This window comes from Rana temporaria, chromosome 1 (genome assembly GCF_905171775.1).
Source record: "Rana temporaria chromosome 1, aRanTem1.1, whole genome shotgun sequence".
NCBI lineage: Eukaryota > Metazoa > Chordata > Amphibia > Anura > Ranidae > Rana > Rana temporaria.
In genome coordinates this window covers 435,513,858-435,540,471 of record NC_053489.1, presented here as the reverse complement: position 1 = coordinate 435,540,471, position 26,614 = coordinate 435,513,858, and the positions used below count along the sequence as shown (strand labels likewise).

Here is a 26,614-nt window from a genome sequence, read left to right as displayed (position 1 = left end):
AGGTATTTGCTGCCTGAAGTTCCACTTTAGAAACATCAAGATACACCAAGACCAATAATGACAGGACTATAGCAGGTTCTATATCTCCTGTTAGTTAATTATCTTTTGTCTCTGACAAAAAACTCTCTTTCCTTAGATGAAGCAATCACTTTTTCATCAAATATCTTCAAAACCGAAATCATCCATTGTTTTAGTGTCTTTGTATTATTAGCTGTTTTCTGCCTTGTATGGCATTTTAAATGCCACCCAGGAAGCACATAACGGGTTCAGGGCACTGGTTTTGAATGGCACATTGAGAGGTGCCTACTTTCTAAAAATAAATTAACCTTTACTGTATATCTTTGTGCAAGTACTTACTTATCCTATGTCATGTACAAATTTCTGATCTTCACAAAAAAGCAATAGCTTTATTTACTAGTGCTTCGAAACTGTTGTTGCAATACATAAAAACTGACAGTATATACAGGCAATCCATGTAATGGCTGTACAAAGCTCTTTACAAAAAAGTATGGCACTAGTCAATGGAATAATTTCAATGTGGCAATAGTTGTGGGTGTGAATTGTTTGTCATGGCAAATATGGTGGTACTGTAATTAAAATGTTTTTTTTTTCTTTTTCTTGTTTTACCAAATGCAACACATGCACTGATTAAAGTGTTTTTTTTTTTTGTTTGTTTTTTAAACCATGTCTTTCTGAATCCCATTATTATTTGACATCTTTTCCAAATCCTCCATGATTAAATCCTGGTCACATTTTAGTGGCATTCGTCTGTCAGATTCTTTTTCATCACTGCTCTGCTTTTCAAAAGCTGATCCTTGACGCCCAGCATTTTGTGATGTGGCTGGTAAAATTGCATTGCCTTGTGCCCGATGTGAGTACATGGTTCTCCTCTCCATCTCTTCTGAACATAGCTGAAGTTTGAAGGCAGCTTGGAACCCACGGCGAAAGTTCTCATTAAAGAAACCATAAATGATGGGGTTGATGCTGCTATTAAAAAAGGCCAACCAGTGTGCAAAAGGGTAAATGTAAATATTGATTATTTGGTACTGGTGCTCACTCAAGTTGGCATAGTCTGACAGCATCATTAGTGTCCACAAAGGTAACCAAGATAAAATAAACAGCAAAGCAATAATAATCAGCATTTTAATAACTTTTTGCTTCCTTCGGGAAACAGCGTGCCTTTGCTGTTGATGTTTCTTACTATCAACGTTCAGTTCACTCTTGAATAAAGTAATGCCTATCCTGGCATACATAATAACAATCAGGGAGAGAGGAGCAAGGTAGATGTTGGAAAACAGTACAGTGGTATATATCTTTCTCATGTGTGGGTTAGGCCAATCCTCACGGCACCAATAAACAGGAGTGGTTTGATTGCTGTTGCCTAGAACAACTCGAAATTGTTTATCTTCCTTAACATGTGACATAACTGCAGATGGACACATAATAGCAATGGCCAAAACCCATATCACTGCGATAATGACAACAGCAGTAGAGATGGTCAGCTTCTGCTTGAATGGATAAACGATGCAGCGAAACCTGCAATGACAAATATCAAAGCAAAAAGACCTTGTAATGTTAGTTTATTCCAACTGAAATGTAAGCATTTTACTTGCTAGAGGTAATTAGGTTAATGAAACAGAATAGATTAAAAACACTTAATTTTCTTACACAAAGTATATTTATATCATCATAATTATGTATTCCTCAGGGTACTCTCACACTAATGCATTTTAAAAGAGCTGAGACAGCTCTTGATGTAAAAAGAGAAAGCTTTGTGTAGCATGAGAAGTTCTACAAGCAAGTTCATAACTAAGAGTTCATATCCAGCTATTTATGAAGGCTACAAAGAATGGATGGTCTTGTTAAAACTTCCAAACTGAGATAAAGCATGGGATACAAAGCACTCACCAGGCAACACCTATCCTTCAGTGACACCTTTCCCTACTCCATATGACCCCACAGATTTAGCATTTTCCATTTACGAACAAAAAGCCTACAAAACCTGATGTCTGCTTTATGTTTTATTAAGTCTTGGTAATGGGGCTATGTTTAATGTAGGGCCAGTTGTATGAAAAAAATTATTGTTAATGGAAACTTTTAAAAAGGTTTAAAATGTACCTTAAAAACAAATTGTAAGCTGGACTCTATGTACTTTGTAAATATATATATATATATTAAAAAATATGAGAGCTCTGTATTTATGAAATTGCAATATCATTTTAAATTGATGCAGTATTCGATTCTGACCTGGTATCAGCTTCTTGCAACCATCTATACAGAAGAGCTTCAGACTGGGAGAGTCAGAAGGAGAAGAAGAGGCCAATCAGTTATGTTAAGGATAGTGACAGAGAATTGCTCTCATCAGTCTGCTGCTTCTCTTTTCATTGTCCAGGCCTAGGGGAGGGCAGTGAAGCTAGCCGAACCCTAAAAAAAGTGTTGCGGTCAGAATCCCCTGTAGCGTCACTGCCTCCATGTAATGGAGATAAGGCCTTAGTTGCACCTATCTGCATTTCAAAGTGAATTGCTCAGGGCATAAGCAACCTATCACCAGGACCAAGAATTGTTATGGTTGTTTGCACTTGCAAATTTGACAGATGCATTGGAGGATCACATGACTAGAGTTTCTAAATGAACAGTTATGTTTTGACAGTTTCTGCCATCAGCAAAGTTTTGTGATTTTGTGTTATCCAGAAGATCTTTTTAAACAGAATGTAATTTTATATATATACCGTATTTATCGGTGTATAACACACACAGGCGTATAACATGCACCCTAACTTTAAGAGGGAAGTTTCAGGGAAAAAAATGTCCACAGCCCCTGCGTATAACACGCAGGCATGGTTTACCCTTTTTTTTCAGGGTAAAAAAGTGAGTGTTATACGCCAATAAATACAGTAATATATATATATATATATATATATATATATACAGTATATATATATATATATATATATATATATATATTAGGGCTGCGGAAATTAACGATTAATTGGTCGATTAATCGTTAATTTCTTTGGTCGATTAAAATTATTTTGATCGATGACGATCCGCGGAGTGAGCTCCGCGGTCTCGCCCATAGGAAAGGCCGCGGCTTCGGCCTAGCTCCGGAGCCGTGGCGCGCTGACGTCATCATCACCTGCCCGCCTGCTTGTATCTTCTTCCCTTGCGCACGTGTGTCCATCAGCTACTCTGCAGATGGGTCTGCCTGCCTGATAGTCAGGTAAGAAAGGAAAACCATCTGTGTGTGGTAACATTATGGGGCAGATGTATATATTCCTGGAGTATGGGGACAGATGTGTATATTAAAGCATGGGGGCAGATGCTGTAATGTACACATCTGCCCCCATGCTGTAATGTACACATCTGCCCCCATGCTGTAATGTACACATCTGCCCCCATGCTGTAATATACACATCTGCCCCCATACTGCAAGAATATACACATCTGCCCCCATGCTGTAATGTACACATGGGGGCAGATGTGTATATTCTTGCAGTATGGGAGGGAGATGTGTATATTAAAGCATGGGGGCAGATGTGTATATTACAGCATGGAGGCAGATGCTGTAATGTACACATCTGCCCCCATGCTGTAATGTACACATCTGCCCCATGCTGTAATGTACACATCTGCCCCATGCTGTAATGTACACATCTGCCCCCATGTTGTAATGTACACATCTGCCCCCATGCTGTAATATACACATCTGCCCCCATACTGCAAGAATATACACATCTGCCCCCATGCTGTAATGTACACATGGGGGCAGATGTGTATATTCTTGCAGTATGGGAGGCAGATGTGTATATTAAAGCATGGGGGCAGATGTGTATATTACAGCATGGAGGCAGATGCTGTAATGTACACATCTGCCCCCATGCTGTAATGTACACATCTGCCGCCATGCTGTAATGTACACATCTGCCCCCATGCTGTAATGTACACATCTGCCCCCATACTGCAAGAATATACACATCTGCCCCCATGCTGTAATATACACATCTGCCCCCATGCTGTAATGTACACATCTGACCCCATGCTGTAATATACACATCTGCCCCCATACTGCAAGAATATACACATCTGCCCCCATACTGCAAGAATATACACATCTGCCCCCATGCTGTAATGTACACATGGGGGCAGATGTGTATATTCTTGCAGTATGGGAGGCAGATGTGTATATTACAGCATGGGGGCAGATGTGTATATTACAGCATGGGGGCAGATGTGTACATTACAGCATGGGGGCAGATGTGTATATTACAGCATGGGGGCAGATGTGTATATTCTTGCAGTATGGGGGCAGATGTGTATATTACAGCATGGGGTCAGATGTGTACATTACAGCATGGGGGCAGATGTGTATATTACAGCATGGGGGCAGATGCTGTAATATACACATCTGCCCCCATACTGCAAGAATATACACATCTGCCCCCATACTGCCCCCACCACATTTACCAGTGGCTAATGCAGAGTTGCAATGCAAGGAGATCAGCTAAAAGTAGTTGTATCTGTATGTGCGTTAATTAATCGAAATTAGTCGATTAATCGTTTAAAAAAAAAAACGATTAATCGAACACAAAAATTTTAATCAGTCACAGCCCTAATATATATATATATATATACAGTATATAATGTATGTATGTATATATCTATCTATCTATCTATCTATCTATCTATCTATCTATCTATCTATCTATCTATCTATCTATCTAAATAAATATATATATATATATATATATATATATATATATATATATATATATATATATATATATATATATATATATTCATTGCTTGTGCAGCCTTTTCTTCCTTCTTTACAATAGCATTGCTTTTTTGCTCCTTCTCACAAATAAGTTACTTATTAATGTTCTTCCTGTGTGGGTTTTTTAACCACTTCAAGTCTGGACACTTTCACCCCCTTCCAGCTGATTTGTGTGAGAGCAAAGAGAACAGAAATTTAGTTTTGGTTTCTATTGTTTACCATGTGATTGCTGTAATTGGACACAGCAATCACATGGCACAAGACCATGTGATCACCCGGACACAGCGTTAATGTAATCCAATGTGTCCGGGACACACACCGATCACTGGGCTCCTGTGTGCGGTCTTTGTGAGCAACAAAGGAGCCTCTGATGCAAAAGGACGTTCAGGAACGCCCGACCATATTGGCACCCATCCCATCCAGGCTATTTATGGTGTGTACATGGGCCGAACAGGAAGTGGTTAAAAGACCACCTGAGAAGTTGCACAAAGACACTGAAAGGTCCCTCTATCAACTACTCTACAGATCTCTGTATTTAAAGCAAGAACAAAACTATGATTGAAAAAACACGTACAAATGCCGTATAATAAAAAAAAGGAAAAACCTACTTAGGTAAACAATGTAGAAACAGCTGAAAACATATGCTGACTTAAAATATGAAAAACAGGAAAAACTGCACTTGTGACATAGAAAATCAATATTATGTGAATAGCACTACCACTAACAAGAGATATAGTCACATCAACAAGTTATTAGAAACAATTGTGTTGCGCTTGGATAAATAAATACAGTGAATGAATGAATAAATGAATACAAATAAATAAATCAAATTAATTGAGTCCATGTGTCTTCAATATTGCAGCAGTGCAATACTTTCACATTAATAAACAGGTGCAGAAGTTCTTGTTCACTCAGTTCCTCTACCTTGTAAAAAAAAAAAAAAAAACTATAATTTCAGATGTACTCTTACCAGAGAGTGTTAACTACCTATTGTGAGGCCTCGTACACACGACAGAGTTTCTCGGCAGAATTCACCGAGAAACTCGGTCAAAACCCGGATTCTGCCGAGAAACTCTGTCGTCTGTACAGTTTTGGCTCGATGGAGCCGCCGAGGAGCTCGACGAGGAAATAGAGAACATGTTCTCTATTTTCTCGTTGGCCGCGTTGTTCTATAGGAGAAGGCGGCCCGCCGAGGTCCTCGGCGGCTTCATCCCAAAACGAGATGAGGAACTCGACGTGCTTGGCACGTCGAGTTCCTCTGTCGTGTGTACGGGGCCTCAGGGGTCAAAAGGGGCTCTTATATATCATATGTTCCATCTACGGTCACTCATTCCTCAGCCTCAGAAAGATGAGGGGGATCATCTAAATGGGAGGAAGTAGAGAGGAGATATTGCTAGAAGTGGCAGCAGAGGAGACATATCCCACTGAGCACCATGATCTAAGACTAAAGGAGTATTGATCCCCCTCATCTTTCTAATGCTGATGAGTGACCGTGGATGGAGCATATGAGATATAAGATCCCTCCTTAATAGGTGGTCAACACTCTCTGGTAAGAGTACATCTAAACTTATGGTGGTGGTTTTTGCAAAAGGTGGAGTGAACAAGAACTTCTGCACCTGTTTATTAATGTGAAAGAATTACACTGGTGCTATATGGAAGACACATGTAGCCAGATTCTGAGAGAGTTACACCGGCGTATCAGTAGATACGTCGACGTAACTCTGAATCTACGCCGTCGTAAGTTTAAGTGTATGCTCAAACTGAGATACACTTAAACCTATCTAAGTTACGACGGCCTGCGCCGTCGTATCTTAGGGTGCAATATTTACGCTGGCTGCTAGGTGGCGCTTCCGTTGAGTTTGGCGTAAAATATGCAAATGACTAGATACGCCGATTCACGAACGTACGTGCGCCCTTCGCAGTAAAGATACGCCGTTTCCGTAAGAGGTACGCTGCATAAAGATAAAGCTGCCCCCTAGCTGGCCTAGTCAATGTTAAGTATGGCCGTCGTTCCCGCGTCGAAATTTGAAAATTTTACGTTGTTTGCGCAAGTCGTCCGTGAATGGGGCTGGACGTAATTTACGTTCAAGTCGAAACCAATACGTCCTTGCAGCGTACTTTGGAGCAATGCACACTGGGATATGTTCACGGACGGCGCATGCGCCGTTCGTAAAAAATGTCAATCACGTCGGGTCACCAAATATTTACATAAAACACGCCCCCCCATCCTCATTTGAATTAGGCGCGCTTACACCGGCCCCATTTACGCTACGCCGCCGTAAGTTAGGAGGCAATTGCTTTGTGAATACAGTACTTGCCTCTCTGACTTAAGGCGGCGTAGCGTAAATACGATAGATACGATACGATACGATAAAGATGCGGCACCCTACCTGAATCTAGCTAATGGACTGAATTAATTTGATTTATTATATTTTATTTATTTATTTATTCACCGTATTTATTTATTCAAGCTCACTTAAAATACCCTACTCTTTCCTTTTAACACAGGAGTTTGTTCAAGTTTCTTCTTGTGTGTAGCACAAACCCTTTAATGTGATTCTCAGTACATCTAAATTGAATTTTATGTAAAAAAAACACACAAGATTAGAAAATGATAAAGGCAGGCTATATTTATACTCTGCATGTAAACTCTCTCTTTAGCAAGCATGAAAAATCACATGCATTTTTATGAACACTGGTATAGCCAAGATCCCATTTTCCAATAAATTACACAGCACACAGCAAATACATGATTTTTAAATAACAGGTTTCTGACCTCTAATATTCTAAGGAATTACAATATTCTATAGAATACACAATTTAAGATCAGTTCAGTAGCTAATCTGAAATTATGTATTTTGCAGATAAGCAGCCAGTCAAATCCGTCTTTTCCTTCTAGTGCTGTGTGAAAGAATGAGGAATCTGATTTATTGAGTTGTCATGATCAATGCATTTATTTGTAGAACTAATGTCAAAGGTATAAAAGTAACAGTGTAGGTGCTTTTATTCAAAATTTTAGCAAAGTTACAGGTGAAAACAACATAATAATGCAATGTATGAAATTCAGATTCACATCATTAGTTACTAAATATGAATATATTTTACAGAATATTTTGTCAATAATAAAGCCTATTGCCTCATACTCACGATCGGTTTTCCCGACGGGAAAACTGCCATGTTTGCTTTTGGTCGGGAAAACCGGCCGTGTGTATGCTCCATAGCAGTTTTCCCCACAGGAAAACTGCAAGCAAAAAAATGAGAACTTGTTCTCTTTTTTATAAGTGAAGATGTCTTTCGCACCTCGTGACTTCATCAGGGGACTCTGTTTTTATATCGTTTTGCACATCACTCGTTTCTTATATGTAAGAGTCCACCTTTTAGCAACCATTAAAGTTTACATTTTAACAATATTGCACTATTGGAGGCCTCTTTTTCCTCGCTCTTTCTCCTACTCACATGTCCCTCCTGTTGAACGTTTTTATTAACGGAGACACCGGGTGATCCATGGGTGAGGAGGGAGGTAAAGATTAGATCCTTACTCAACTTTGGAGAAGAAAGAGGAAAGAAATGGGAGAGAGTGTGTATGGTCATCAATATATGCTCATTACTACCAGAATAGAGGTGAGAGTTCTGAGAGACTAGTCGGAGGATTCTATACAATTTATTATTTTTCACATTTTTATCCATCATCCCCATTGGAATATCCCTAAGGGGATCAACATTGGGACACCCACATATTTAGATAGCCACCCACTTCATAGGACTGTTTTGCTTGTTCTCTTTTTTCCCACCGCAATTCTCTGCATTTTTTTGCTCTGCAGTTTTCCTATGGGAAACACTGCAGTGGAGCATGCACATGGCCAGTTTTCCCAACTCTGGGGTGGGGGGGGGGGGGGCCGCAGTGCGCCCCCTGCCCCAGAGCACCCTACCCCCCCATGTTGAGGGCATGCAGCCCGGTACGGCTCAGGAGGGGGGGGGCGCTCGCTCGTCCCCACTCCCTTCCTGGCCGGCCGGGTAGTGTGCTTTGGATACGGGTCTGGTATGGATTGTAGGGGGACCCCCTATGCCGTTTTTTCGGCATAGGGGGGGTCTCCTTACAACCCATACCAGACCTAAGGGCCCGGTATGCTCCTGAGGGGGGAACCCATGCCGGATTTTTATTTAAAATCCGGCGGAGAGTTCCCCCTCAGGATTCATACCAAACGCCGCACACGTGTAGAATTGGCGGGAATCCAAGTCGGATCTCCTGTCGCTTCTATGACGGCTTTCTCTCCATCGCGGCAAGCCAGCTCGGCGCTGGCTCCCGCGACGGGGCTCGTAGGTGGTCAATTTCGCCGAGAAAGGGAGCGAGATTGACACAATATCGCAGTCACCCACTGTAACAGGCTGCAGGTAACCCTGTCTCTCTATTGAGCTCTCCTTCAACTCTGTAACATGCGATCTTGTGTCCTCTCTCCTCAAACTCTCTTACCTTCACCCCTCTTTTCCACCCCCCTACTTATACCCTGCCTTCTGTCCTCTCCTTATTACTGCTCTTACCAACTCTTGCTCATTCTACCTCCATATACTGATAAAACCTCCAGTACTCTGAGGCATGCCCCTTCATATTAATCACATTCCCACATTACCTACCTCACCCTCCTGCTTCTCCTAACCTCTAGTGACATATCCCCAAACCCTGGGCCTCCATCATCTGTCTTTGCACAGCGCTCCCATCTCCCTACACCCTCTGGCAGCAGCCACAACACACATAACTTAGTCTTTATTCCTCTTCTTTCCAAAACCAGACCCCCCTTCTCCTGTTCCCTTTGGAACACTCACTCTGTCTGTAACAAACTCATCGCCCTCCTTGACCTCTTTATCACAAATTCCTTTAACCTACTTGCCATTACTGAAACCTGGATTCATGAATCAGATACTACTTCTCATGCTTACCTCTCCCATGGTGGCCTTCTCTGGACTTACTCACCCAGACCAAGCGGACGTAAGGGAGGTGGAGTGGGAATCCTTCTAGCCCCATGCATTTTTTTCCACAGAGGGCGGTCTGTTTTAACATAAAAATGGTCATCACGGTGGATTCCCCATCAGATCACTTTTATGGGTGGCGGGAGAGATGCCCCCTCCATGTTCCAGTGGCCTATGCTGCTTACCGGAGCCGTTGGAAGCAGCGGAGATGATCCGGTGATCCTGTGGCCTGATGGGCAGGAAGTCGATTGAAGGCATGATGGCCCTTGGAGGACCTGAGTTATGTCAAAATGTCACTTTCTCCCAATGACCTTAAAGGGACATATTTTTATTGAAAACATAAAGTATTGCAACACCCGCCATTTTATTCCCTAGGGTGTCTGAAAAAAATACATAATGTTTGGGGGTTCTAAGTAATTTTCTAGCATTTTAACGTGTAAGTGTAAAAAATAGGCTTGGTAACTTTTTAAGAGGTTCTATTTCTTTAATATTATAAAGTCACTAAAGCCCCGTACACACGATTGGACCTAATCACATCAGAATTCCATTGAAGTAAAAGAGAACATGTTCTCTATCTAAACTCCAATGGAATTCATCCGAATTTACGATGGAATTCATCGGAATTTCCGATGGAATTAATCTAATGTGGCATTCACACGGTCGGAATTTTCGATGAAAAAACTCAGTTGGACCTTTTCCATCCAAAATTCCGATCGTGTGTATGGGGCTTTACAGAGTTAAAAATGCTATTTGATCAATGTAGGGTCAACCATGTCTGCTAAATGGTTTCTTAACTTACTTTGGTCTATATGTAATGGGGCAGATCCACCAAGCACTTACGCCGGCGTATCTCGAGATGCGCGGCGTAAGTGTAAATATGCGCCGGCGTATCTATGCGCCTTATCCCCAAAACGAGATACGCCTGAAAACTAGGTTTTTCCGACCGACGTAATTTTTCTACACCGGCGCATCGTGGGCGCAAAAATACGCTGGACGCACCATTGTTTTGCTATGCAAATATGCAAATGAGGGAGATACGGCGATCCACAAAAGTACGTTTGTCCGGCGCAGGCTACGTGCTGTGCGCGTAAGCTGTACGTCCGGTCTAAAGTTACCCCTCATAAAAGCAGCTTTAACTTTGCACCAAACGTGTGCAGGTCAGCTTCAACAGCACCGTTAGGGACGAGCTGAGCACCCACACTTGCAGGACAACAATCTGTATGCCAACATGCCAGGGGCATCCATGGTCATAGCTATACTACTGGCTTTAGATGCGCATAGAAGGAGGAGGGCACGGAGGAGAAGGAGGGCACGGGAGAGGATATACCGACCGCGCATAAACGTCTTTGGCATGGGTGATTCGGAGGTGTATCGCATCTTCAGATTCACCCCTACTGCCATCCTGGAATTAACCACAATCCTGAAAGATGACATCACCAGCCAGACAAAACGCTCACATGCAGTAGAGCCACTGGTCAAGGTACTGGCAACACTCCATTTCCTTGCCAGTGGCTCTTTTCAGCGTACAAGTGGAGTGGTGGCTGGGATGGCACAATCCTCCATTAGCAGATGTGTGCACCAGGTTGTCCCCGCAATCCTCAGACGCATGGCCAACCAAATCATCAGACCCACCCAGGAGGACCTGCGGGTGAAGGCAATGCGTTATTTCTACAGAATTGCAGAATTCCCACGCACCGTGGGGGCCATTGATTGCACACATGTGGCACTACGGCCCCCCCGTGACACAGAGCACCTACACCATAATTGGAAGCATTGGCATTCCATCAACGTACAGGTGATAGCCGATGCCCAATGCCTCATATGGCACGTCCGTGCCAAACACCCAGGGTCCAGCCATGACAGCTACATATTCCGTCAGAGCCCCATCCCAATGGAATTCGAACAGAACATGTATGGGGACAGCTGGCTGGTTGGTGAGTGACATGGGTGTCAGGCATGACTGTCCGCCCCCATGATGCAGACATCACAAGGGGCACATGCACAACTAACATCCTCCTGTCTTTTCCCTTCCAGGTGACTCTGCATATGCACTTGGACCCCATCTCATGACTCCATTCCGGAATCCCCAAACCCCAGGAGAGCAAAGATACAATGAAGCACACACACGTACCCGTGGAGTGGTAGAACGCACCTTTGGCCTTCTGAAGTCCCGTTTCCGATGCCTGGATAAGTCTGGGGGTACCCTGTTGTATTCCCCAAACTTTGTGTGCCAGATCATCGGTGCATGTGGCATGCTGCACAACTTTGCTGTAAGACGGGGCCTGGAGATTGACATACGTGATGACCTGACCCCCGAACCAGACATTCCCCCCCTGACTGAGGATACCCCGTCTTCTGAGGGAAGAGCAATCAGGAGATGCCTCACAGTAGGCATCTTTGCACGTTAAACACACACATTCATCATGGCACAAGGAGAATGCACGCATGAATGAATGAAAAATTTATAAAGCGCGGCACATGCGAACTGAATCGCTTCTGGGCGCCACTGTGGTCCCTAGCACACACATCCCACATCCTCATCAAATTGGATTAGCCCAAGTCCACCATGCAGGACTTGGGAGCAGAAACGCCATGCCAAGGCTCCAATTTTGTCACTGTACATTCATACACCATTCACACGGACCTGGGGATCACTTCTCCCTGGTCCTGGGGATCCCTTCTCCACCACAACCGAGGATGACACCCCTTTTCCGGCAGGAATGTCACCCCCACATTCAAACATCATTCACACTGTAGCCTGCCTGGGCTACAAAAAATAAAATAAATCATAATCTGAGTAAAAAAACAAAGAAACATATAACACTCATGACCTGAGTAAAAAAAAAAAAAAACTATCGGCGCTGGCGTGACCCACGCCTGCGGCGGCCACGGCCCCGGCTCCTCAGGGGAGACTCATGGGGGGGAATCAGGAGAGGGAGGAGCATCCCCTGGTCTCTGCCCACCTGGCGGCCTGCCCTCCAATGCCAGGGCAATGCGGGTGAGGCCCACATCGATGGCTGCCGTGTTGGCCCGGACAGCCTCGGTCAGGGCGCACACCTCCTGACTCACGCCTGCTGTGGTGGTCTGCAGGTCGTTTAGGCATGTGATCACAGCCAAGGAGTTGCAAACCGTGTCCTGCACAGACTCCTTTATGGAGGCCATACTGTCTTCCAAGCGGTCCAAAGTCTGGGTAACCTGACCCAGATGGCGGGACTGAAGGGCCTGGTCCCTCGGGAGATTTTCAGGCAGAACCTCTGTCACCCCCCTTGTCTTCCAGGTCGCCTTCCTGGCTCCTGATGAGGCTTGGGGCCTACGAGAAGGAGAGACCCTTGGGGGGAAGCCCTGTTGGGGGAGGAGTGGGAGGGGCTACCCCTGATGGAGGCGTGACTGGTGCCAGCACCAGGGCTAGACTCCTCCAAATGGAGCCTCACCTCATTCCCAGACATCACCTCCTCCTCCTCAACCTCCTCCTGAGGAGAGGTGTGGCCACTCCCCTCCTCAGAGGACTCCTGGCTTGCCTGGGGGTCTGCCTCAGACTCATGTCCGGGGGACGGTGCAGACTGGCCAGATGGCCGGGCACCCTCCGGCACATCTGTGGATGACACAAAACATTCACAGGTTGGAGGATCCACACACTTGTCACATATTCCCCCCCCCCCCCCCACACATGCTACACACAAAAAAAACAACTTACCTGTGCTCAAGACCTCCTCAATGGAGTCAAATCCAGGCACTCCCTCCACTTGATGCCTGTGAAGGCACTGGGCAACCACCCGCTCCTCAGCAGTGAGCCTGATAGTCTGAGCCTGATAGTCGTTGCTGGTCCCCCTCCAGTGCCCCTGGCATGAGCGGAAATCTTTGCCACCTTACGGACCATGCGCCTGAGATCATTAATCTTTTTCAGGATCTCATTGGGGGTCCTGGTCTCACTCCCCGATGCATTTACATCATCTGCAATAATTTGCAGGATCTCCCTCCTCCTGGCCTTGGTGGTATTCACACTCTCAGGGCCTTGGAGAAAACGATCATACAGGGTCATGGCCCTGACAATGATGGCCTTCTCATGCAGGGAGTAGTTCAGCTTCCTCTTCCTTGCTGACATCACTCCAAAACACACGCTCCAAAAAACACACCGACAAAAACCAACAAACACCAACAAACAACGGAACAAAAGCACCTTGCTTCAGGGGGGGAAACAAATGGATGTACTTTTGCAATGGACGGGCGTATGTTTGGGCGTATTTATGCCCTGGGCGTATCTCACTAATTACGCCGGGCCTAGTTCATATCTCACTGATTACGCCGGGCCGAGTTCTGAGCATGCGCAGAGAGGCGCTGAACATAGTCAGCGTCATGCGCATGCGCAGTCCGGCCGGCCATTCATTTGCATGGGGTCACGGCTCATTTCAATGGAACACGCCCACTTCCTTCCCACTTTCAATTACGCCAGCTTATGCCTCGTAATTTACGTTACGCCGGCGCATAGTTGGGCGCAAATACTCTGTGAATACGGTACTTGCCTCTCTAAGTTGAGCCGGTGTAACGTAAATGAGATGCGCTACGCCGGTCTATATATGCGCCGATGTATGTGGATCTGCCCCAATATGTTTATTGTTGGCATGCTTTGAAATATCTGTTGTAGTTTGTTATCAAGGTTTACTGCATTTGCCGTCTAATCCCTTATATATATATAAAAAAAAAAAACTCAGAAATCCTCAGTTTGAGCAGTTTGTCACTTACTTCTAATTGATCCAAAACACTGTAAACATTGCTTTTAATCTGGTGAGGATTATGGCTTCAAAAGCCATTAATTCTAGCACATGACATGTACCTGAAAACTGACTTCAGAATCTGTTTAAAGATCTAAAGAATTTTAATGTTGCTTATGCTACTCCTAAACTGCTTACATAGGGCCATATTCTCAGAAGAGTTACGACGGAGTATCTCAGGAAACTCCTTTGTATCTCTCTTTTTTGACCCGCGTATCTATGCGATTGATTCCTAGAATCATTTTCGCATAGATACGCTGAAGATCCGACATGTGTAAGTCACTTACACTGTCGGATCTTAAATGTAATTCGCCGCCGGCCGCTAGGTGGCGTTTACGTTCAGGTCTCATTTGTTTATGCAAATGAGCCTGATACGCCGATTCCCGAATGAAATCGCGTCGCGTAACCATCGCTTACGCCGTTTGCGTAAGCGTAAGGTTACCCCTGCTATATGAGGGGTAACCTTACGCCAGTCCCACGTATGCCATTTAAGTATGGCGTCGGGTCCGCGTCATCTTTTCCCGTCGGGTACGCCGTTTTCCTAAGTCGTTCTTGAATACGACTTTACGTCAATGACACACACGTCAGCGTCATTGACGTTTTTTCCGTCGAGAACTGGAGCATGCGCACTGGGCTATTTTAAGCCCGGCGCATGCGCAGTTCGAACAGCACAGGGGCGCGCTTAATTTAAATACAAGCCGCCTACTTGGAATTACGCGGGGATACGCCGGGCCTTTTACACTACGCCGCCGCAAACTACGGAGCAAGTGCTTGAGGAATACGACACTTGCTCCAGTAAGTTGCGGCGGCGTAGTGTAAATAGCTTAAGCGATGCCGCCGCAGAAAGTACAAGAATATGGCCCATAGTTTATCAAATATATTGGTGTTCTCGATTCATAGTACTGTTCTGTGATTACCTTGCAAAAGTACTTTCATCTGTGTGCTATAAATTTCTTCATATTCAATAAAACATGCACCATTTCCTAAGCAACATAACTAAATAAATTGTCTCTCTTATGGTGAACCTTACAGATTTTTTTATTTTTTTTTGGATGAGCGAGTTTGGGGTGGAGGAACTTGACTGGCCTTTGGGATGAATTAGAGTGTAGACTGAGGCCTCGTACACACAACCATTTTCCTCTGCAAAATCCATCAAGAAAAATGCTGGCAGAGCATTTTTGCAGAGAAAAACAGTCGTGTGTATGTTTTTCATCGAGAAAACTGTTGTGGATCTCGAAAAAAAAAAAAAAAGAACATGCTCTCTTTTTTTCTCGTCGGGAGTCTCAATTTCCTCGTCGTGTTTCTCGTCGGGCTGGTTTACGAGAAACACTTTTGTGTGTATGCTTAGAAACCCGCGCATGCTCAAAATAAAGTATAAGACGGGAGCTTCGGTAAAAGTAGCGCTCGTAATGGAGATAGCACATTCGTCACGCTGTAACAGACTGAAAAGCGCGAATCGTCTCTCACCAAACTTTTACTTAACACGCAGTAACATGAGATTAGCAAAAGCAGTCCCAAGGGTGGTGCCAGTGGAATCGAAATTCCCCTTTATAGTGCCATCGTACGTGTTGTACGTCACAGCGTTTGAGAACAACAAGATTTTTTCTTGACAGTGTGTATGCAAAGAAAGCTTGACAAGATTCTCATCAAGCCTGACAACAACGTTTCTTTTACGACGAGATTCTCGGTCGTGTGTACGAGGCCTGAGAGCCAGGCCTTCTTGTCCAACATCGGTGCCTGACCTCTCAAATGTGCTTCTGGAAGAATGGTCAATCTAAAGAATGCAACAAGGACCAGTGTTGCTCATCTTCCTTTAAAAAAGTAATTAGTTACAGTTACAAATTACTTGTCCGAAAAAGTAATTGAGTTAGTGACTCAGTTACTCCATTGGCAAAGTAATTAGTTACTCAGCAAAGTAACTATGACTTTTTTTTTCATATTCTACTATTCTATCTATTCACACTGCACACTGAATCTATATTAATAATCGCGATGTGACCCTCCATCCAATCACAGGGCAACTCCATCCCGCCCTGACAGAGTGACAGTGACACTGCATAAAACTATTCCCTATTTTGTAGACGCTATAACTTTTACGCAAACCAATTAATATACGCTTATTGCGATTTTTTTACCAAAAATATGTAGAAGAATACATATCGGCCTAAATTGAAGAAATTATATATATATTTTTTTTATATTTTCGGGGGATATTTATTATAGCAAAAAGCAAAAAAAAATGCCTTTTTTTCAAAATTGGCGTTCTTTTTTTGTTTATAGCGCAAAAAATAAAAACCGCAGAGGTGATCAAATACCACCAAAGGAAAGCTCTAATTGTGGGGGAAAAAAAATACGTAAATTTTTTCGCACGACCACGCAATTGTCAGTTAAAACGACGCAGTGCCGAATCGCAAAGAATGGACCGGTCATTTGGCAGCCAAATCCTCCGGGGGTGAATTGGTTTTTGACTATTGGTACGCCCTCTTTTTCCCAGTCAGTGCTTCTCTGCTTGCGATTACAGGACACTGATATTATGATACTCACAGTAGTTGCATTTAAAAATAAATTTACCAATTTTACTAAATTACATAATTGCATCTACTGTTTTTTTTTTATATCTTTGAAGTTCAGCTTTAAATACCGCATTTATCGGCATATAACACGCACAGGCGCATAACACGCACCCTAACTTTAAGAGGAAGTTTCAGGAAAAAAACTTTCTACAGCCCCCTGCGTATAATACGCAGGCACAGTTTACCTTCTATTTTTAGGGTAAAAAAGTGAGTTTTATACGCCAATAAATACAGTACCTATTCTCCACTTACCTGTCCACAGCTATTGCCACCAATGTAAATACAGATGCAGACACAGAAATTCCTTGAACCATGCCACTCATTTTACAGATTGTATTGCCAAATGGCCATCCTGTTCAGAAACAAAAAAGCACTTTAGAATGTGAACAATCCATTAAATAAGAAAGCACATTTAAGGTGACACTTGCAAACGCATTACAGGATTAAGTATTCTTTCATAAACAGCATTTTGCACATAACCTTGATGCCCAGAACACTAAAGCTTCTAAATCCCATTTTAATGACAATAACCTTGTGTAAGTGCTACAAATGGTTTTCATTAAATGTTTTTCAAAACATGTACAGGAACACTAATAGAACACTTGTTTTTATCTCATTTGCATTTATTTACATATAATATCAGCCTATACGTTTAATAAGGGATCCAAGTTCAGTTATGTTTATTATGATTTTAAAATCTAAATCCACAAGGTCATTTCCTATGTGTGTGTGTGGAAAAAAATTCTCAGTGCAGTAACCATAATTACTACAGTATGTAGACCTAAAATGCGGCTTGGGAACTTTTTTTCCCATTCCCTTTCATCCACACATACAGTAGTTGCAATTATCCAATACTATCCAATCTGTTCCCAATTATTTCTATAGATGTTAACACTATGAAATAAGTTCTTTAATTGAAAAATAGAGGTAGATATATGTATACTCCCCAAGATGTGACGCGCTTTGATGATTTCAATTTTTTATTATTATTATTATTATCTATTTTATCTATCTTTGTTTTAATTTACATTTTTATTTGAGTTTTATCAATTACTATTACCATTATGATTGTGTTGATTCTGATTGTTATTACTATGGTTATGATTACTATGATGATTATAATTATTATTATCCTTTAACTCGTGACATATGTTTTTTTGGGTTCTCTATCATAACATATAAACATTTTCACTTTGTTGCATTTTTATGTTTCCTTTTCATATGTACAGTGTGTTTTATTGTGCATTTCTCTCATATTTGTCTGATAGCCCTGAAGAAGGGGGAGTCCTTTCCCCCGAAACATGTTGGCTTTTATGTACTTGTTGATATTACAAATAAATACCTTTTAAACTACTTTCAAATCTGCATTCTTTTGTAATCAGATGCTACTTCCTCCTACTTCTAAGGCCCCGTACACACGAGAGGATCGATCCGCTGAAATTGATCCGCGGACCGGTTTCAGCAGATAGATCCCCTGGTGTGTACAATCCAGCGGATATTTTTCTGCAGATTTTTTCCCCGGGGATGGATTTCCAGCGGATAAAAATTTCTTGACATGCTAAGAAATCTATCCGCTGGAATCCATTCCAACGGATTGATCCGCTGGTCTGTACAGACTCACCGGATCAATCCGTCCGAATCCATCCCCCGCATGCGTCGTAATGATTCGACGCATGCGTGGAAGTCCTTATATGACAGTGTCGCGCACGTCGCCGCGTCATCATCGCGGCGACGGCACGACGCGTCACCCATGAGATCAAAATCCGCCAGAGGATTTATCCGCGGAAACGGTCCGGAGGAACGTTTCCGCGGATAAATCCTCTCGTGTGTACTAGGCATAAGACTTCCTAAGTCTAAAGTTTAAAAAGAAACATAGGGCTAGATTCAGGTAAGGGCGCGCATTGTTACGGCGGCGCAGCGTATCGTATTTACGCTACACCGCCGTAAGTTAGAGAGGCAAGTGCTGTATTCACAAAGCACTTGCCTTCTAAGTTACGGCGGTGTAGCGTAAATGGGGCCGGTGTAATCGCGCGTAATTCAAATGAGGATGAGGGGGCGTGTTTTATGTTAATTCTTGGTGACCCGACGTGATTGACATTTTTCCCAAACGGCACATGCGCCGTCCGTGGAATTTCCCAGTGTGCATTGCTCCAAAGTACGCCGCAAGGACGACATTGGTTTCGACGTGAACGTAAATTACGTCCAGCCCTATTCGCGAACGACTTACGCAAACAACGTAAAAAATTCAAAATTCGACGCGGCAACGACGTCCATACTTAACATTGCGTGCGCCTCATAATAGCAGGAGCAACCTTACGCCGAAAAAGCCTAACATAAACAACGTTAAAAAATAGTGCCGGGCGTACGTAAATTTGTGAATCGGCGTATCTAGGTAATTTACATATTCTACGCCGAAAACGACGGAAGCGCCACCTAGCAGCCAGCGTAAATATGCACCCTAAGATACGACGGTGTAAGAGACTTACGCCAGTCGCATCTTAGGCTAATGTCGGCGTATCTTGCTTTCTACATACAGAAAGAAGATACGCCGGCGCAGTTTTGAATTTTACGCGGCGTATCTATAGATACGCCGGCGTAAATCAATGCTGAATCTAGCCCATACTGTACATACAACGACTGGGTCCAAAAATGGGATGCACAAGTGTATAAAATAATTGGTTCCCTAGAATACTTTGGTCTAAGCACTCTCGTGTTGTCAAATGCATCTTTATCATGATCTTAAAGCGGAGGTCCACCCAAATTTTTTAGTTTTTTAAAAGCCAGCAGCTACAAATACTGCAGCTGCTGACTTTTAAAAAATGGACATTTACCTGTCCAGCGCAGCCGTGATGTCGGCAGCCGAGGCTGAGCAATCGCTCATCTCGGCTGCCCCGCCGCCATCCTCAGTGAGGGAATCAGGAAGTGAAGTGTTGCGGCTTCACTGCCCGGTTCCGTACTGCGCATGCGCGAGCGGCGTGGCCCATTCTCGCTCTCTTCCCAGGAGACAGTGGGGGGGATGGGAAGTGGTGTGACTCCCATGGGAGTCTATGCCCAAGAAGTGGGTGCAAATACCTGTCTTAGACAGGTATCTGCACCCCCCTGAAAGGTGCCAAATGTGACACCGGAGGGGGGGAGGGTTCCGAAAAGTGGAAGTTCCATTTTTGGATGGAACTCAGCTTTAATCAGCTCTGCTCTCTTTTTTTTCTTTTCCCCCGTCCTGGATTTAATAGGAGGGGAAACCCTAATTGCATAATACTGCTATAATGCACCTTGAAAGTTAAAGCTAAACTCAATATATTGGAAAATGTCTACCCTTGCACTGGGGTCATCCTGCAATGCAAAGGTTACTGATTACTCAGAGGTCAGCATCTTCAACTGTTGGATAAAATAGGAAGATGGGGTTTGCCCTATGACCAAGGAAATTACTATTTGATACAGTCCCTTGTTGACCCACCATTGAAATTCAAGAGGGCGTAGGCTAGGTGAAAACAGGGGTTTATGTAATATTGGTGCTATAGGAGTGTGTGGGGACTGAAGCAGGGACGAACTACAAGAAAATTGCCATCATTTCAGGCAGTGGGTGATTGTGGCACCCACAGGATCGCTTTCCGTTGTTAAGGGGGAATCCACATCAAAAGATCTATTGGCAGTGGCTTTCCGAGTAATCCACTCCAGCCTGCATGTTTTAGAATAGATTTGAGTCCATTGAGCCATCTGCCCTGCCCTATAATCTTTTTTTAAGATCTGGGACCCCCAACCCCCCAGACTTTCTTCATTTATAAAGTATATGTAAACCAGTCTGTGGCCCTTGGGACCCCAAACAAACCTAAAGTGGTAGTAAAGTCTTTACTACCACTTTTACCTACAGGTAAGCCTATAATAAGGCTTACCTGTAGGTATAAAGAATATCTCCTAAACCTGTACGGTTTAGGAGATATTCCCCTCGCATTGTAGCGGTGCATGCGCAGCGAGGATCCTCGGCTAAAGGACCGGCCGACATCGCCGCTCCAGCCAATCACAACGCTGAAGCGGCGATACCCAGAAGACATGCCGAGGCAAGATGACATCTCGCTCGGCGTGGACCAGGTAAGTTCTCTTCACCACATTTTAAGGTAAGTATTTCATAATGAGCTAGTATGCGGTGCATACTAGCTCATTATGGCTTTTGCCTTGCAGGTGTAAAAAAAAAGGAAAAATTGTGGGTATACAACCGCTTTAAGCAACTGTGCTTTGAAATTTATGAAGCTCCATAGCCAGATGCGAAAATAATATAAAGATCTAGGTAACATGACCATTTTAAAGGGGCCAATTCCATACATCCAGGGTAAAGCATAGAAAGACCACATATCCACTAGTAATAACTGTAATAACAGTAATAACTGTTCAAAAATACGCAAATATGCCTTGTACACACGATTGGAATTTCCGTCGGGATAAACTCCGACAAATTTTTCTGACGGAATTCTGTTCAAGCTTCCGAGCATGCGTCGACTTGATTCTGAGCATGCGTGAGTTCCATACAGATGAACGTGTTCTCTTTCTAAGAATTTCCGATGGAAAAACACAGATGGAGCACACACACGGTCAGAATATCTGATGAAAAAATTCCGTCTGACTTTTTCCATCGGAAATTCCGATCGTGTGTAAAAGGCATTAGTAGAGCAATGCTATAGAGAGCAGGGCCGCTGATAGGCCAGTACAACTGGTCATGTTGTACCGGGCCCGGCCAGCAGGGGGGCCTGGGCAGCCTGAACAGATAAATAATAAATGAATGTAAAAAAAAAATCTTCTAGCCATGATTATAGTCCGTCCGACTCACCATATTTTTTTACATTTTATTATTTTTGTTCTGATAGCGATCGGCAGACTGCAGTGTTATTGTATGTGGCGGCAGGGGGGGGACTATATCTTCTATTTCGGGCGCGGAAGAACGCCTCTTCTGCGCCCGCTCCTTGTGCTAGCTCAAGTCCCGGCCAGTGCATCCTCTATAGTGCCTCCCCTGGCGCTACGACATGATTCCTCTCCCTCCACGTGAGAGAAGAAGCAGTGAGGCAAGCAGCAGTGGCAGAAAAAAAAAGGAAGCAGCTGGCATCGCATCAGGATCAGGGAGGAAGTAACTCCTGGGGCCAGACTAACAATTACACAGGTGTGTGCTTGCTTGGGGGGGAGGAATTCAAGATCTACTACTACTGCAGTCTGGCATTGGCGGCATGGGTGGCACTGTCTACAGGTAGCACATGTGTTATGGGCATAATGCATGTGCTACCTGCAGACAGTGCCGCCAATGCTGTAATGTGCTGCAGACAATGCCACCCATGACGCTAATGCCATAATGCATGTGCTGCCTTCAGAGACAGTGCCACCCATGTTGTCAATGGCATTATGCTATTGGCGGCATGGGTGGCAGTGTCTGCAGCACAACATGGCATTGGCATCATGGAGGCACTGGCAGCAGGTAGCGCATGCATTATGGCATTAGCATCGTGGGTGGCACTGTATGCAGCACAATAGGGCAATGGCGGTATGGGTGACACTGTCTGCAGGTAGCACATGCGTTATAGCCTATAACGAATGTGCTGCCTGCAAAGACAGTGCCACCCATGCCGCCAATGCCGTAATGTGTTGCAGACAATGCCACCTGTGCTGCCAATGCCGTAATGTGCTGCAGACAGTGCCGCCAATGCCATAATGTGCTGCAGACAGTGCCACCCATGCTGCCAATAGCATTATTCCATTGGCAGCATGGGTGGCACTGTCTGCAGCACAATATAGCATTGGCAGCATTGCATGGGTGGCACTGTCTGCAGCACAATATGGCATTGGCTCTATGGGTGGCACTGTCTGCAGGTAGTACATGCGTTATGGCATTAGTGTCATGGGTGGCACTGTCTGCAGCACATTATGGCATTGGAAGCATGGGTGGCACTGTCTCTGCAGGCAGCACATGCGTTTTGCTGCCAATGGCATAATGTTCTGCAGACACTTCCACCGATGCTGCCAATAGCATTATTCCATTGGTGGCATGGGTAGCACTGTCTGCAGCACAATATGGCATTGGCGGCATGGCATGGGTTAAAGAGGTCTGTTCTCATCTGAAAACAGGATTTATGTTGGATAATCAAACTTATAACTGGCTGGAGAAAAATAAATTACCACTTGTAGACAAACCTGCACTGTGTTTCAAGGCGGAGTCTTAGGAGGGGCCAGGGGCGGAGCCAGTGGTGGGGCTGAAGGAGGGACCAGGAGCGGGACCAGGGGAGGAGCTGAAGGGGGCCCCATCAGGTAGGCTGTATGGGGCCCCTTGATTTCTATCAGCGGCCCTGATAGAGGGGGTCAATTTAATTCCAAGATAAGGCATATGAAGTTATACTGATGTTTAAGACTCTCAAGGGCATCCTCGTCCAAGTTAAAATTTAAAGCTTCAAATTAATCCCAATTAACCGCTAGGTCCAATATGCGGCCAAAATAATAATCTTATTGTGTGTACCAGGCATAAGTCCTTGTTGATCTTGCCAGAAATCTTGTGGGCTGATAACTTTCTGTTTTCTCTGCCTGTGTTGCTGTTTTATTAATTAGCATTGTTCCCAGCTCATTCTGTGAACTATAAAACACCTCAGCCCTTTACTATGGATAAGAGGAGGAGTGTTCTGTAGTCCTAAACTACTTCCTGCTTTAAACACTGCTTCCTTATAGATACAGTACAGTAAGTGAGCGTGTCATTCCAAGACAGGATCATCAGATGAAAAGAAAAATAGGAAGCCTAAAAAACAAAAGCAAATGCCACCATTACATCTAACATTACATTTTTGCTTTTGGGTTTAGAAGCACTTTAAGCTATTGAGTTCTGTAAATAGGTGGCTTTGTATCACCCGGTGGAGTATACAGGACTGGGAAGCATGTTGGACATAATCAAGAACTCCAGCTGCTGTCTGAATATGATAGATATATATATTAGGTAATACTTTAATATTACCTAAACTCTGCATTCACCTAATTCTTAACATCAGAAATAATATTAACATACTACATTTGCATTTTTCATGTGAACACATGTACAATTAGCAGGAATTAGCACTTTTCAGAATTCAGTTGAACAGTGATAAAGTTACTAACAAACCCGACAGTGTTAGGTTGTCTATTGGTTTTGGTGTTAATGCAAATTCTATTTCTCAGTTAGGTCAGAGTCAGTGTAAAATTAAGAGGATTCCCTGTTTACTGGAAATACTACTTTATGCCTTTCATGCAACATTATGCCTTTTATTTAAAGTGGTATTAAACCCAAAACCAAAAATGTAATATATTGCAGCTTACCAATCCTTAAATGTGATGTCTACTTTAGTTTTATTTTTTAGACTTTTTTCTCTGTTGTCACCTGGTGACCTGGCCAGTAACACACCTCCTGTATTAAAGTGCCCCCACTCTGGATGAAGGAGCACAGGGGGCACCTTTGGACAGCAGCATTGTCAACCTGATTGGAGGGGGGTGTCAAATGTGCTAGCAGAATGTACAAGCAAAGGAATATAAATTGAAGCCATATTCCAGTTCACACTTTATAATCAGCTACAAACATTTATCTCTTTTTGGTATAAAGGTTTTACATAACTAAATAAAACCTGAACCTTTTTAAGCACCCCTCCCGGGGGTAAAAGGGTTATTTCATCTCTGTAAACAAGGCATTTTTTCAGCTGGAAAGTGACGGAACTCCTTTCTGCCACCTCCAGCTACCCTGTTCTCTGGTGCCTCGGGTCCTGATGCCGCAACCACCACCACATATACTCTTGTGGTGCTTTGGGATTTCTGTGCACCTGTCCAGGGCCGGGACAAGGGGTGGGCAAGAGGGTGGGCACTGTGGTATTATGTGTGGTGGGGATTTGTGCAGGGAGGAGGAATTTTGAGGGTAGCAGGAGGGGGGTAAGAATTGTTCTAGGAGGGGGAAAATGGGGTGTGTGCTAGGAGTAGTGGTGATTCATAGGGATTTGTGTTGGGAGGTGATATGGTAGAGAGGTACAGTAATATGGTAGAGAAGAGAAGGGATTTTGTGCTACGAGAATTTTTTTTTATTGGGGGGAAGGGGACTTATTCTGGTAGAGATTGTTGGGGGGGGGGGGGGGTTGTGCTAGGAGGGGGGATTGAGGAGGAATTTGTGCTGGGAGGGGAAATTTGAGGGGTGGAGGATTTGTGCTAGGAGGGGTGATTTTTTGTCTCGGGGGGTAATTGTGCTGGGTGGTTTTGAAGGAGTGTGGAGTGGGCAAAGTTTTGTGCTAGGAGAGGGAATTTATGCTTAGGGGGTAATCATGCAGATTGGTGTTTTTGGAGGGGGGATTTTTGTTCACACATAATGCTAATACATCTTGGAGGGGGGATGTGTGCAGTTTGGCATGTTCCCCCTGAGCTCTAGATGACCTTGTCCCGGCACGGCTGCAGTCCCCACCTGCCGCCAATCAAATCCATTTAGCACAGCGATGTGTTCTGAAACTCCTCGGCTCTGTTCTACACTGGTCTGGTGGGCGAAGCTGCCAAAGAAGAGCAGCATGCTTTGTGTTGTATACAAAAAACCTGTGTCCACCTAATAGAGCCAGGACCGGGCAGAGCATAATTTTTTTTTTTCAGATAGATTCGTTGTTACTAATTTTGCTTCATTGATTCATTTCAGAATTTGTTTTGTTTAATTTTAGTTTAATTTAGTTTATACATTTTCTAATAAATTAAACATTTTTGAACAATTCGAATTCGGATCAGTCAAAAATTGACGATGATGTATCGTAACCAATCAGCTTCCAGGTTTTATTGGTAAACCTTAAGTGAACCATCTAATGTTAGAAGCTGACTTGCTATCATGCACAGCTGCACCAGATTCTGAGAGCCCCGGTTTTAGTAAACCCCCCCCCCCCCCCTATAGTGTCTACAAACTATGGGATATTTTTTTTATTTTTGTTTTTTTTACTAGTAATGGCAGGGATCGGGGACTTCTAGCAGGATTGCAATATTGCAGTGGACAAATCGGACACTAACTGACACGTTTGACACTTTTTGGGGACCAGTGACACTTATACAGTGATCAGTGCTAAAAAGAATATGCATTGTCACTGTACTAATGACAATGGCTGGGAAGGGGTTAACATCAGGAGCAATCAAGAGGTTGTGTGACGTGCCTGTGCTTTCTCACTATGGGGGAGGTGCTTTTACTATGGGAAGACATTGATCCATGTTTCTGCTTTCCAAGAACACAGGATCAATACCTTCGCTACTGACAGAACAGCAATCTGCCTTGTTTACATAGACAGATCACCGTTCTGTCTGTGCACTTTACAATCAGCGGGTGCCAGTAGACATCGAGTCCATGGTACCCGCCGCTGGACTCCTGCTGCGATCACACGCCAGCAAACCCGGAAGTGTCAAGTCACGTACTAGGTACGTGATCTGGCATAATCTTTCTGCGGTGGGTGGTCGGTAAATGGTTAATATATTTTTAAATTTGTAGTCCAGTCTTAAGTTTTTACACTACTTTAGTTCAATTTCTTTCCTGTACAGCA

At 43.8% G+C, this 26,614-nt stretch overlaps 1 protein-coding gene across 1 annotated transcript in view; it reads right to left on the bottom strand.

The window, feature by feature from the left end:
* Positions 1–387: 387 nt before the first annotated feature.
* The window catches only part of NPFFR2 (neuropeptide FF receptor 2), a 264,009-nt gene continuing 237,782 nt past the window's right edge, over positions 388–26,614 (bottom strand). Inside the window, exons 3-4 of the mRNA XM_040326126.1 lie at positions 17,334–17,433; positions 388–1,536 (exon numbers count right to left, since the gene is read on the bottom strand). Coding sequence (XP_040182060.1) covers positions 678–1,536; positions 17,334–17,433 — 959 coding nt within the window. The 3' untranslated portion in view covers positions 388–677. The remainder of the gene's footprint in view (positions 1,537–17,333; positions 17,434–26,614) is intronic.